Here is a 14,219-nt window from a genome sequence, read left to right as displayed (position 1 = left end):
AGACACTGAGCAGTCCCACCCCTCACCATACCCCAATCTTCATATAAGAAACATAAGACAATAGCAAACGTGACTTACAAAGTCTCCGGGGTCCAATTCAGCAGCATCTGTATTCACAACATATACGAGACCTCCCCTCCCCTCTCATTCATCCATCTCCTCAGCCTTTTTACCGAGCCTCCCACTCCTTCCCACATTCATCTGCTCATCCACTGCCATCTCAGCCTATCGTCTCTTTACCTCTCCTCGTTTCATCCCATCCCTTCCAAGCGTTTTCAACCTGCCACCCACACTCTTCCTCACTTTTTCTCCTGTTTTCTCATTATGTCACTCTTTCCATGCCAACTGTTCAAGCTGTTTTCTGTTCAGCAGACAACAGTACTTTCTTTTGTGTGCTTAACCACACATCCTCTCCCGTCAAAACCTCAGTGTCTGTATCTGTTTATCCACCCCTGAAGACATCATCCAACATCAAGATGTAGTACATACCTCTTTGCACCAGCATGGTGACCTCACTGCCTCGGGGACATTTGCTTAGCAGGTCCACCACCTGGTTGTGGCTCATGTTTTGGACATTTCTCTTGTTGACCTCCATCAGAATGTCCCCCTCCTTTAGCCCACGGCAGCGTGGATAGTCCACTATCTGCTTGACCCTCTGCCCACCTCCCGTCAGGCTGTCAGCAATGGTGAAGCCGAATCCTTTGTCTCCCTTCTCCATGTGAATGGTGATCAGCTCTGGCTGGGTGGCTATGGACGAGGCCAGGGTGACCACGTCGCTGGAGTAGCCATGTGAGCCGTTGGATGCCACCTCAGCTGAGGGGCTGTGCGCCCGCGGCTCCCTCATGCCGTTAACGGGTCCACCCTGATTGGAAGGCGAGTCAAACGTTTCCTGTCCGTTGACAATGATAGGCTCCTTGTCCAAGATGGCCACTGAGGTCACCAGGCTGGTGTTGGGGTCATCAGGGTCAAAGGGCAGTGGGTAACCACGGCATAAGGCCAAGTCCACCATGGAACCAATAGGGATGGATTGGAAGATCTTCACCACCTGAGCGTGGGTGTAGCCCAGCACGATGGTGTCATTGACACTGACTATCACATCACCTACACCAAGGAAAAGATACTGTTAATGATGTGGTCATTTACATAATTAAGAGTTATTTAACACTATTTAAAGTGCAAATATGAAGTCAAATTCATGTCACTCTGTTGGTTATGTTTGGCATTAATCCACACTTGTGTGATGGGGAAATTTCTATTTTCAGTGTAATAAATGAAGAACACTTCAGTGCTTGTGACAGTAATCAACCTGATCAGGTTGTACCCTGCCTCTCATTCAGTGCATGCTGGGATACACTCTAGCCACCCTCAACAGCATAAGAAATATAGAAAACGGATGGATGTGGTGGAGGAACACTTCAGTGTGTTGCTGAATGAAAACAGTGCCCTCTGTGGATGGTGGTTGTGTACTGCACCTGTCTCCATCTTGCCATCCACTGCCGCAGGCCCGTCCAGCACCAGACTCTTGATCTGTAGAAACTCATCTGGCTCGTCCCCTCCGACCACGGTGAAGCCAAAGCCTCGACGACTCTTCTTCAGCTTGGTGTTGATGAAGGTTCCTTTCAGCTCTGCTGGGTTTCTTGTGAAGAAAGGCTTCCCTCCTGCAGAGCAATGGAAAACAAATCTAATTCTGTAACATTCCTGAATTAATGTTTTGTAGATATGGTGGTTAGTCTTTGTAGCCTGCAGTCTTTTGTGTGTAAAAATGTGAACGCTGAAAGAGAGGATTAGGACTTGGTCTCAACACCATTTACAGAAGTTAATTGATTTGCCTGTTTTTTGAAAGGTGTTGTTTGCTGATGACAAAACATTGCCTATTGATAAAAAAGGCTGTAAACAAATCAGGGAAGAAAGTCTGCCTAGAAAATGTGAAAAAACCCCATCCAAAGCAGTGTTGGAATTTCTAATGCAGATGTAGTAAACATAAACATTTTTTAAATTGCTTCAGTTGTTTTCCTGTTTTCGTCTGGACTACACAATGTGACATTGTGCCTCTGTCACAAGCACATACTAGAAATAATCAAGCAGCACTAATGAGGCATATACAGGCTCTATTAAGCATAAAGATTTACGTTTGGCTCCTGCAGGGCCTGGAGGTAGAGATGGTGGGACCTGTGGGTCCCTGTAGGTCTCCAGGTGGTTTGGAGCATAGTTTGCCAGTGGAGCGGCTGCTGAGGAGTGCTCCTCTATCCACTCTGTGCAGACAAATCACACACACACACACACACACACACACACATTAATCCACACACACACTCAACACAAAGCTGTATGTACATGCCACACATATGCACACATATAAACACTTGACAGCAACACACGTACAAACACGCAGAGCTTAGAGCACATACTTGCCATCTGATTCATTTTTATGCGTTGGTTATAATTAGCTTCTCATTAACATCAGCTTTATTTGTTGAGCCAAAAATACTTTTGCAATTCTTGTAATGCAAAACAACAATTCATCTCAGTTATGATAATGTAGCAGAAATAATATTTGTAAAATGGTAAAATGAACATTTCTGACAACACAGGCTCTCCTTTTCATGGTAAAAATTTAATGGGTAAATATAAAATGATATACAGCATATATGGTTTTAAATCATGTAAATTAAAACCTAAACACCAAAAGACAACACCAAGCCTTGGGCCAGCTCTATTTTAGTAAAACTTAGTTCATACAAGAATCAACATTTCTGCAAATAATTTTTTTCCGCCATGTCGTGACAACAGATTTGAAGACAAGTCACAGCAGAGAAAATAAGTCTGGCCCAAACCCTGGAGAGCACTGGACGAACAAGAAGGACATGACACTCACAGACATGAAGAAAGAAAGAAATGGTGCCGTGCCAGGGCAGGAAACGAACCTCGAATATACCGCTCACCTTCTGGAGGCTGCGGCTGCTGCTGCTCCAGGATTTTCCGACGCCGCGCCTCCAACACTGGGTTCTCGTACTGGGTCTTTCTGTTTATATGACTGACACAGACAGAGGGAGACCAGGAGAGAAAAAAACAAGATAATAGCGGTAAAGAGCGATTCGAGTCGACAGAGTTACAGTGTACTGAAGCTCATCAAGTGTGCTCTTCTCAACGTGAAGGTTCAGCCTTTGCAGTCAGGCAGCTACATGTGGCCTAAAGGGGGAAAGGCTGAACTGAAGGAGTAAAATGTTTGTTTTACTGTGTTGTCAATAATGTGATTGACTTACTCTACATAGTACACCCCGTACACTGGGTCGTCTATCCTCTCCCATCCTGGAGGCAGCTCTGAAATACAGAAGGCACCCAAACTTACACACTGAATAAACTCAGTCATTAGCCAACCCGTGTGAGTTAGTGTGATTGGGTTTACTCTTAAAACATTCAGTGTAGCAAACATATTCATTATAACTACAGTTATAGTAGATACAGTATGCTGAATTGGACTGGAGGATATTTTCTCGACAATTAATCCACAATTAGATCTGTTGCATTCAGAGCTGCAATGATGGTTCTTCAGGGCATGCTCTCTTTGTGGCAGTGATCAAAACCTCTCAAATGCTGAATTCTCCCATAAATGCTAACATGGGATAAAACCCGGGTAAAAAAACATAGCCAACTACTTAGAACCCAGGTTTTATTGCAACACGGCAACTGATCTGCATTTTTAGTTTAGTTTAGTTTAGTTTAAGATCCTCCCCAGACATGTATTACGCAATATAAATATATTCTGCTTGGAACCATAATGTGTGATATAGTTTTTTCACAAAAAAGTAAAACTACTATTTTGAAATCCTTAAAATGACATCTACTCCTTCTCCCTCATTACATTTTTATTTTTGCTTTTATTTATTCTATTTAATTCTATTGATTTTATTAAGTGCAATACCCTCCACTATGTCATCTTTTTTAGCTGTGTGTGTTTCTTGTTTTTATCTGGTTGTTGTTTTATTGTCTCAAAAGTACAAATGGAGTGGCACCTGTAATCTCATTATATGTTAAATATAATGACAATAAAGCTTTCTATACAAATTCCAGATCTGTGAATAAGCAAATATATTCATGGGGGCAGCAGTGCAGTGGCTTCTCTGGCTCCCAGTTATAGTGTCAAGAGTGTCAGGGACTCTTAATTTAAGTGTGCAGATAAGACGAACAGTGCTACTAGGCCAAGAAGGTAGAGTCCAACTGAACTTCTGGCCATTATCAACAACTTGCCCGCCTTACTTCTACCGAAGCTTAGAGCGGCACCTAGCAGACTGCAGCTCCTGAGGACACAATGCCCTGTGGCAGTGGACTGGCATAGCAGACTACAACAACTCAGAGACAAGAGGAAGTGCTGTGCAGAGAAGAAGAAGAGGCATTAGTGGGCCGGTCCGTTAGCTAACTAAATGCTAATGCAACCAGGCCAACAATTCCATCTCTCTTTCTGGTCAACATTCGTCCCATTAGATAACAAAATGGATCTGATCTGATGGAGGTTGAGCATTCATCATGGAGGAACTGTTGTGTTTTTCTGCTAACTGAAACTTGGCTCAACATCATTATGGTGGACTCTGCTTTTCAACTCGACAGGTTATTACTCTCCTTACAGATCAGAATCAGCTGTCCGGGAAAACCTGAGGAGGTAGACCCTGTTATTTTGTATTATATATGATTGGTTACTTAGATTTGTGACATAGGAAATCCTGCCTGACAGAATCTGCATTTTTAAGACTGAGACTGTCCTTGATACACTGCAATTTCAAACAGAAATGTTCAGCTGTGGCACTGACTTCTTATTTCACCCATGAAATTGTCTTGTAACATATGAAAAACACCACATGGTCATGTTAACAAGGTTAAAAATGTGATTTTCATTGGAGGGGGTCTTTAAGATCAAGCTGTGGTTTCTGTTTTTTGAGGACCCCTGACACTGTTATACTCATGCTATCAAATTTCAGTTTTATTACATTAACGCAAGTACAACATTTCAAGCCTAAACTGGCTCTTGATCAAATACAGAGGACTCTTGTTGTGCCAGTATCACACATGTTTTAAGAATATTTACAAATCTAGTCAAACATGCGTAACTGACAGTAAGTGTTATGGCAGTTATTGACATCTCACAGTAATGCAGCAAAGACACCAAACCTAACAAACAGGTATGGTCTGGAAAACAAATAAAAAAATAAGAGCTTATATCTGTATTTGTCATACTGTAATTCTTTAACTAAATATTACTACATTATGCTTCACTTAACATTACCTCATTCTGTGAACACACCCATACACATACGCCACTATACACACATGTGATCCGTGGACAGATGAAGCCTATTAAGCTGACACATTCCCGTTAATATGTCTCAGTTCTCCTTCTCACTGTATTTGATTTCAGACGAAGACATTACCTCCTCATGTTTCTGTGGGCTTCTCCAAAGTCCAGTAAACACTTTTATAAGAGACTAGATATCACAATCAATAGTCATGCACTCTCTGCATCTGAGCAGCCAGCAATGATAAAGGCTCAGAGCCAGACATTCAAGGCCTTGTTATAGACAGAGATCTTGCTCTATCACTGGGATGTTTGTGCTACCTGCAAAACAAATGACAACCAGCAGCTGAACTATTTGCCAGTCTGTGAAGCAACTCCAAATACATATATCAATCCCTGTCCTCAGCGTAACATATTCCAAATGTGTTGTGTACATGTGAGACAAGTGAGTCGTACCTTTCACGCTATGAAGTATTGCATAACCTTTGTGTACAGATGTAAGATCGACAGAACTACACCACATACAGTATCTCTTTCAAGAATACATGAGGGATGAATGCTGTGAGGCTCCATTAAAGCCTGACATTCTCCATGGACAGATTTGGAGAGCAGAGCCAGAAATGTAATAAAACAAACTGCCAGAAACATCAAAGCCATTCTTAAATGAACACAGACATAAGTTGTGATGGTCAGGTTTATATCAGATGGATTTATTTACCATCTCTGTTGTGCGTGAATCTGGTTAAAATTCTCTCTGGAGCTTTCGTGTTAAATAAATACAGTTTTGTTTGCATGCAGCGCTTCTCAACAAAATACAGTGTCCTGATGCCTGAAAAACATGTTGAATGCATTGCTGACTTAAATGACTTATTTTTGAAACCTGCTTTGGTTACATTAGCTTGGCATCTTCTTCTCCTCTTTTTTAGTCATATTGCTAACATAGCACATTACTGCCTCCAACTGCCAACTCTCTGCAGCTGGCAGGGACATCAATCACGTCACTCCCTCGCAGAGCACCAGCTGGTACAGCACAAAATACAATGATAACTCTACTATGAGTGGCTCTACAGCGCCATTCGTGGTAAAAAAAAAAAACAACTTTCTCCACCACGACCTGCTGACACAATGCAGCAGTTTGCATTTCAAACGGTGCGAAGAGAAGAAATCATGTTTTCATGTTTCACTTTTTTGTAGGACGCAGATCAGCTGTTTGGATCAGAGAGTGCTGTTGCAATGTAATACGTAAAATGCGTAAGAATATGCAAGTTCTACCGTTGAGAGGTTAGTAAAAGTTACAAAGGGTTTTGGTTTGTACATTTGATATGAGCAGAGTATCATCAAGTTTGCTTTCAAACTTTGCTTTTATGTCAGGAGGGATGTTGATTGGACCATTTCAGATCATATAGCATATTACGTTGTTAATCTGGACATATAGGATGTATAAAGCTGCAGAATGCACACTTTGTACATAAGCCTTAGCAGAATGGGGGAATATGATCGTAATGACATATTTTGACATTGGAAAGCACAGAAAACATGTCCATCTGGTGGCAAGGTAAGGTCCCGGACACCAGCACAATTTTTGGATCTATATTTGAATGGTAACAGGATATCTTGATGGACAGACAATTGTCATTCAGGTCCCAATATTTGTTTGGTAAACAGCCAGGCATATCAATGGATGTATTCTCATGCTATAAATTTTAACCAACTGAATTTGAAGGAAGTAATAGCGCCATTAAAATCAAATATATATATATATATATATATATATATATATATATATATTTGAGGTCCTTGACTTTAGTTGTCCATGTTGGCCTGCAATCCGCCAGACTCCCACTCCTGAGTCATGAAGGTGACATTGTTTTCCCTCCAGCACACCGATGGGAAGCTAGTGTGCTATACAGTTACTATTATATGTATATCATTTTTTACATTATACTTTAGTAAAAGAAAAAGTTTGGGCGCTAGTGTATACACTAACTGTATTTTTATTCCAAAGGTTGTAAAGAAAGCAAGGGAATTCTATAAAGCCCGGGAGGGCCAGTGTGGATGGACCTGGTTAAAGAGTAACCGCCCATACAGAACGCTCTAAGTAGTAAAGAAAACACATTTGCAATGATGACGGATCATTTCATGGGTCAATACTACACCTGTCCTTCTATTGGTTGGGGAATTTTGACAGGGTTGTTCTATCAACAATCTGTGAGCAGAACAGAAACCTGAGAACAAACGTTTTTTGAAGCAGCCTGAGTCTGGGGAGAAGGACTGCTATTGTAGTGCAGCATATCTGTGCAAGCAACAGCATACCTGAGTGCAAGCATACAGTTTGAGCAGAAGCAGAGCAAATCTAAGCATGAGCAGGAGCTATTTGAGTGCGAGGGAAGGGCTTGAGAGAAAGCATTACAAAATATGTATGTGAAATCAATAAATCATTTCCTCAAATTGAAAGATTGCGCTATTGAATAAAGATAGAAAAAAATCCCTCTAATCCTCAGTATAACCTCAGTGTCAAATGCAAAACTCAAAAATCTTACCTAGATCAGTCTCCAGGTCTTCTGTATGTATCCCTTCTTCTCCAAGGTGGAAGCAGGATGGAACAAAGAAAACAAAGTGAAGAATAGAAAAGAGATGGATAGTAGGAGAGGAAGAAGTGGGTAGGGGATGGAGGAATCAAGAGCAAATAAAGAATGAAGTGGCAGTCCAGAGAGAAGCAAATAGGGAAACAGAAACCCCTTAGAAACTCATAACAACAGCATGTAACAACATCTTGAGCTATCTAGAGGTGAGGTGTGCTACTTTCAATTTCGCCACTTGATGGTGCAATTTTGCAATCTGTGTTTTGAATTCTGAACCAGTCAATTATCTTTAGTCATTTCTTCCAAATCAAAACTCAGTTAAAACATGTTTTCTAAATATGCAACAGAGGAATTCAAGATTTCATAATGTCATCAGTAGGAACATAAGAAGAGCCCAATGTATGAGACCTCAAGCATCACCCACTGATTCCTAAACCACTGCACAGAAGTGTGAATGTACACTTTTGTTGTGTAAATGATCTGTAGCAGCTTACCATCGTCTTCACACTCTTCCAGAGGCCTCGAGGCTTTGTCTCTACACCGAGGATCCAGCCATGATGTAGTCTTTGTGTTGTGGCTGAGGGGAAACAAACAAGACAACAGCATAATTCAACACAGGCCGTCAAACCAACATATAAAAGCACAGGGGGGGGGGGGGGGGGGGGGCTTGAATGCATCAATAAGAATTAGAAAGTAAACCGTGTCAGCAAGTTTACAGAGGACAGAAGGCATCTGCTGCAAGGAGAAATGAGAATAACAGAGTAGGCAGGCAGGATATCAACAATAAGCCACCTGATTTTTCCCTCTATTGTTAAAACAAGAACATACAGTAAATCAGTGATTGGAAAAATGAACATACAAGCTCTGAAAATACACAGCCATGTCCTGGTGGTGTGCCTTTGCTGTGCTGCAGAGAGGACAGAGAGGTGGAGGTAGTCAGGTGATCAGGATGTGATCTCCTTTAGAGATCGGGACATGCAGGGATTAACAGGAAAGCAGTGGCACCCAGGGGGCTGGGCAGGTTGGCTGGGGAGGCCTAAAAACCAAATAATGGGGGAAGACAAGCCACTGGACGAACAAGAGGGATAATAGTGCAGATAAAATACAGAAAACATCAACTATAGTGTGAGCTCGGGTGAAAAAAATGCTCATTCAGGCAGTGCTAAGAGTGAATTCAGCAGGGCAAACTGTGAAGTGTTGCATGCTGTCGATACATACTCTATGAAGTAAAGTTCTCCGTTCTCGGTGTAGGCCATCTCCCAGTTTTCAGGCAGCGGCCCCAGCGGGTCTTCTGGAGAGACCTGTGGTTCTGCCAGGGTCTGCTGCCCACTTTCTGAGGTGGAGGTGGCCGCATTGTTCAGACCACAGGATGGAGCATTGTCACGTGCGGGGTACGGCCGGAGGATGCCGCCGCGGCTCTCATCCTGTTCGTTAGGGTTACCTGTGCACAACAAAGGAGAGGGGAAGAGACTACGCACTAAGGATCCTGGGTAACACAACGAGCACAACACAGAACGACAATAAAAAAGGACAAAAACACAGTTTATGTCTCTTTCATGCAAGAACAGAATATGAAATAAGCAGACATGCACTTTAGCAAATATCATGCATCTTTAACTACATCAAACTCTCAGCCCTCCCCTTCTTCCTATCCTTTAGCTCCAGTCTATTTGTAGTGTACTGAAAGGGCCCCAAGAATATGTTAATTCTTTCAACAGTCTTTCTCAAACTCGTTTTGCCCCCCACCCCGTTTTACCTCTCCACCCCTTTAAGCTTCTTTCTCCTAAAGCTAGCTAACCCAACCCCCCATTCCCACTGGCTCTCCAGTTCTGGCCCAGTATTCTCCACCACTTCCGTGGGCCTTTCAGGGTTGATCGAATGCTAATTCAACACTCTGGCGGCCTGGCAGGGGGACACAGAGAGGGCATAGATGCACAGTATCATGAGAGGGGGAGAGAGAGAAAAAAAACACCATCTTTTCCAACTCACAAAAACAGGACAGAGTTCACAGGAGAGAGGGAAAGATGGAAAACAGTGACACTTTGGAATGAAAGTTTTTTACTATTTTTCTTTTCTTTTTTTTAATGTATTTATATTATGGGATGGGATATTTACATCCAGATGGCAATTTGATTAAAATGTGTTGAACATTAAAAGAAAAGCCCTCAGGCAGACACATTACTACTTGATGAATGTGTACTGTAGGAATTTTAACAAGTAAAAGTAAGAAAAGTGAAAAGGTGCAGATAGGAAAAAATGTGAGAAAAACATGAGAGAAAATTATGAATTTTGAGAATGTAGCCTGTAATCAAATTTTCACCCATTATACCCCTCCTCACAGGCAGATGGCAGTGTTTGGAGGCTCACAGAAAGGGAATCAGCATCACAAAGACATGATGTAACCACCAGACACCCAGCACCGATGAACAGAGGGAAGGATCATGAACATGCAAACATTATCTTGGTCCTTCTGTACTCCAGATCTTGAGCACACACATGTATATACAGACACTCCTAAACAAACATCCACTCGAGAACAACCAGATGGAGAACACCACACATGCACGGACAAAGAAATCTGCAGATGCAGAAACTTCAACAAACAGAAGAGAGGCCAGAGAGTTTCAGCGACGTCCTCACCTGTAAAACTGTTGTTCATTTCCGTGGCCTGGTCGTCATCGTCGTCGTCAGCAGGCACTACTCTGGCGTTTTGCATGTCATTGTAGGACTTTGTGCGCTTTGGGGTGGACTGCTGGGAGCCTGCATCACTGAGAATCACTGTCCCAATGATGGGCTGCCTTGGCGGCTTGGGGGTCCCATAATAGTTACCTAGGCAACAAGAAGGAAATTAGCATGCTTGAGAGAGACACAGAAGGAGGGAGAAGGAGAAACCGAGACAGAAAGAGGAGGCCAGGGATAAAAACAGGCAGAGTGGGGTACAGAGATAGCAGGCAAAGGATCTATGAACCCTCTTAAACCTATGCTGAGAGAAAAAGCCATAAAGCTGGATCACAATGTAACCACAAATCTTGGAAATAAGCAGCTGGTGAGAAAGCAGAATGGTTCTAGTTTGTGTTATAGGCTGCACTGTGAATTGTCTGGCAAAAACAATGGACCAGCTCACAACACCTGGCTTGTTTTAGCAGCTTTTTCTGACTGAAATCACTAGTCAGTGATAAATTTAGGCAAACCAACAAACGATTTTTCAAGTTTTTCTGGCATGTTACAATTATGCATTATGATTCTTTGTAAGTGTGAGGGAAAGAGGGGTCTTAGCAGCTGAAGGATCTAATCCGGCCATGTAATGACAAGGTTAAAGAATAGTTGAATATTTCAGAAAACACGCTTATTTGCTTTATTGTTGAGAGTTGGATGGTTAGATCAATACAACTCTAATGTATGTACATTGAATATGAAGCTTAATCATTTGGTTAACATAGATAAGCATAAAGACTGGAAACAGAAAGAAACAGCTAGCCTGGCTCTGTCCTACGTTAACAAAATCTGCCAATCAGCACCTCTGAAGCTCATTAATTGATGTGTTATATCTTGTTTGTATAATTAGATGACAGTTTTGGGTTATGTGACTATTTCTTGACTGAACGCAGTAGCATACTTCAGGCTTTCTTGCTGAGACATAAATGAGAAGATCTATATCTAATGTTGCTACAAATGAAGTTAGGTCAGTTTAACATTAGGACTGGAAGCAGCTAGTATTTCCAAAAACAAACAACATATAATGTGTTAATCAGTAGCCAACTCGACAACTGCAAACCCCTGGCTTCAAAATGAGAGTCCGCAAACCAATGAGCGATGTCACGGTGGCTACGTCCATCTTTTTTTTAAAACATTCTATGGTTTCAAGTTTTTATGCAAAGCTATGCTAACTGGCTGCTGGTACCAGCTTCACATTTACTGTACAGCATGAGAGTTGTATCAATCTTATATCTATCACCAAGAAAGCAAATATGCATATTTCCCAAAATATCAAATCATTAATTTTATAGTTTGACGTTGACCGGGGATGTTGCTCCATGTAATCTCCTGTCAACTCTAAACCAGCTACTATCAAATAAAAAAGGCACAACTCTCCAGCATAATGTTTTGAGGTAAATTACAGGGAGTTAGATATTATGAAATATGTAATCTTATGTCCATAAAAATCCAGGTTTAGTTATGAATCAGTAATCCAGGCTTCCTCCACTTATCTGGATGGTCACTGACTCCTGTGGACAGGTATTTGACATTGTCTGCATGAAAAAGAGAAACGTGCCAACACAGAGCAGAGCCAGTGCCAAGCAGATTAATGTCGTAACATTCTCTCCCACCCCAATGAACACAAGCACATACACACGAGCACATATACACGAGCACACACACACACACACACACACACGTTAGACTTAGCCCTGCACAACACACAGCCTCATAAACAAACACACAATGCACACACACAAACGTGCGTGCATGTTTACACACACAGGTTTCTGTCAGCATGAGACTTAGCGCTGCACAACACTGTCCTAATCAGAGTGAGAGGGGCAGATGTGGAGTGACCTGCTGTCTCCTGGATGCATCAACTCCCATCACGCACAGTCTAATCTGAATCAACTGAGTGCACAGTGTTATAGCCCAACTGCATGTAGAGAAAAATAAATGTTGATCGCTGCTATGCTCACTGTATCTGTGGTGAATCAGGACACCTGCGCTCCAATGAGTCACGGAGAGTGTCAGTTATTGTCATGATTATGATCATCCTCACCGTCATACGTTCCTATTTCCAGTAGTGTGCCACTCTCCTCAAGTTCAAGGAAATCCTCCACAGACAGAAAGTTGTAATCCACCCCTGGGACCTCTCCTTCTCGTGGGGGGCGGGTGGTACCTAAGGACATGAAAAAAACACAAAGTTTAGGTGGCTGCCAATAACCATCTAAAATGGTGGTTTATATGTTTAATTGCTCTAATGTCTGTTATCTGGTTTTCATTTGCTATTATTTGTTCCTTTTTTTGGTGTCTTGTAAGCCCACTTGGGCTGGGCACTTCTGGTGCATGACACATTAATAAAAAATAAAAAAAACAACATCATGTTCAATATGCTCCTCTCACAACTACCACACAGATAGCCTATCATTAGGAGTTAAAATGCATCCCAAGATTCAGTCAGATTTTTGAGGTGATGACCAGTCATAGAGTGTACTTTCTAAAGCAGGAAATGACAGAAATTGGAAGTCAAGAGGGTGTGATTATAATTCAGCACGGTGATTGGAAGCACGATGGCTGAAGAGTGGCTGCAAATATTACGTCAGGAAATTAAATTGAGGCTCGTATCTCGAGCTATCTCACGGCCTCATGGGAAGTCAGGGAAAAAAAGGTCAACCAAAGCAGTACATGAGTCCCGATACTGTTATCAGTCCATTCATTTCTTCTTAAAGAGTCTGTCATCGAAAAATGCACAGACATAATACCATGAGAGCCAACATACTTTAATTTTTATTGATTGTTATACTGTAGGTGAATTGTTCCTGTTACGATGGCACTGCTAAAGAGCAACACTTACTGCATTCTTTGCTGTTGTTAGGTTTGACTGAACCACAATAAAGGCTTTTCAGTCTGAGACAATATAAATCAGGACAAATTTCTTTTGTGTTGTGAAATCAGAAAACACGAGTCAAATGCCAGATATTTGATGTCATTCTGACTGAATTTCAGATAAAAAATCTGATTAGATTCTCATTTAATGCTATGGTTTCAAATTCTGTTAAAAGGTCAAACCAATATTAAAAATGTCCCCCACTTGCCTTACTGCCCAGAGTCTGAACCTTTACTGGAGTTAATGATTAGTGGTCTGTGGTGTTTTTACTTTGTAGTAGGAACACTTTGTAGGAGGAAGCTGACACTAGACAATGGAGACAGTGGCTATTGTGTCTCTGTCTTTACAAAAAGGAGATGTAATGATGAGAGGCCAGATGGTTGACGGAAGTTGTAACCCATCTGTGATCAGGACAGGAATGTATACATGCATATAAACAGACATAAATACCCTCACACCCATCTCTGTGAACCACTGTAGATGAGACACAATGCCTCTCAGCGATTTTTTTCTTCCAAAGTAGGTAAGAGCAAAACGTTTACAGTTACCTTTAACCACTTTAACATTATCACTTAGTTTTAATCAAGACTGGTGAGAAAGCTCATGTTTGAGACAAGGCTGTCTTTTGTTCAAGTGTTTACCCCAGCCTCTCCAATATAAAAGCTCACACTCCATCCCTCAGGGTATATCCAGCCCACAAGCACCTGATAATGAGCCAGTCTTTAGTGCACACTGCTCAGTCCTGCACCTGCACTGCGAA

At 41.8% G+C, this 14,219-nt stretch overlaps 1 protein-coding gene across 8 annotated transcripts in view; it reads right to left on the bottom strand.

Annotated features, from left to right (window-relative positions):
• The window catches only part of LOC133988393 (membrane-associated guanylate kinase, WW and PDZ domain-containing protein 1-like), an 88,344-nt gene that overhangs the window by 24,792 nt on the left and 49,333 nt on the right, over positions 1-14,219 (bottom strand). For 3 of the 8 annotated variants that reach the window (XM_062428051.1, XM_062428047.1, XM_062428049.1), the window contains exons 3-13: positions 12,632-12,751; positions 10,510-10,698; positions 9,088-9,310; positions 8,729-8,776; positions 8,364-8,446; positions 7,828-7,866; positions 3,264-3,321; positions 2,925-3,034; positions 2,130-2,252; positions 1,473-1,658; positions 490-1,101 (exon numbers count right to left, since the gene is read on the bottom strand). In XM_062428051.1, coding sequence (XP_062284035.1) covers positions 490-1,101; positions 1,473-1,658; positions 2,130-2,252; positions 2,925-3,034; positions 3,264-3,321; positions 7,828-7,866; positions 8,364-8,446; positions 8,729-8,776; positions 9,088-9,310; positions 10,510-10,698; positions 12,632-12,751 — 1,791 coding nt within the window. The remainder of the gene's footprint in view (positions 1-489; positions 1,102-1,472; positions 1,659-2,129; positions 2,253-2,924; positions 3,035-3,263; positions 3,322-7,827; positions 7,867-8,363; positions 8,447-8,728; positions 8,777-9,087; positions 9,311-10,509; positions 10,699-12,631; positions 12,752-14,219) is intronic. The other 5 variants (XM_062428053.1, XM_062428054.1, XM_062428050.1 and 2 more) reach the window with 3 other exon arrangements.

The sequence above is a fragment of the Scomber scombrus genome, chromosome 10 (assembly GCF_963691925.1).
Source record: "Scomber scombrus chromosome 10, fScoSco1.1, whole genome shotgun sequence".
NCBI classification, from domain to species: domain Eukaryota; kingdom Metazoa; phylum Chordata; class Actinopteri; order Scombriformes; family Scombridae; genus Scomber; species Scomber scombrus.
This window is presented reverse-complemented; position numbering and strand designations above follow the sequence as displayed.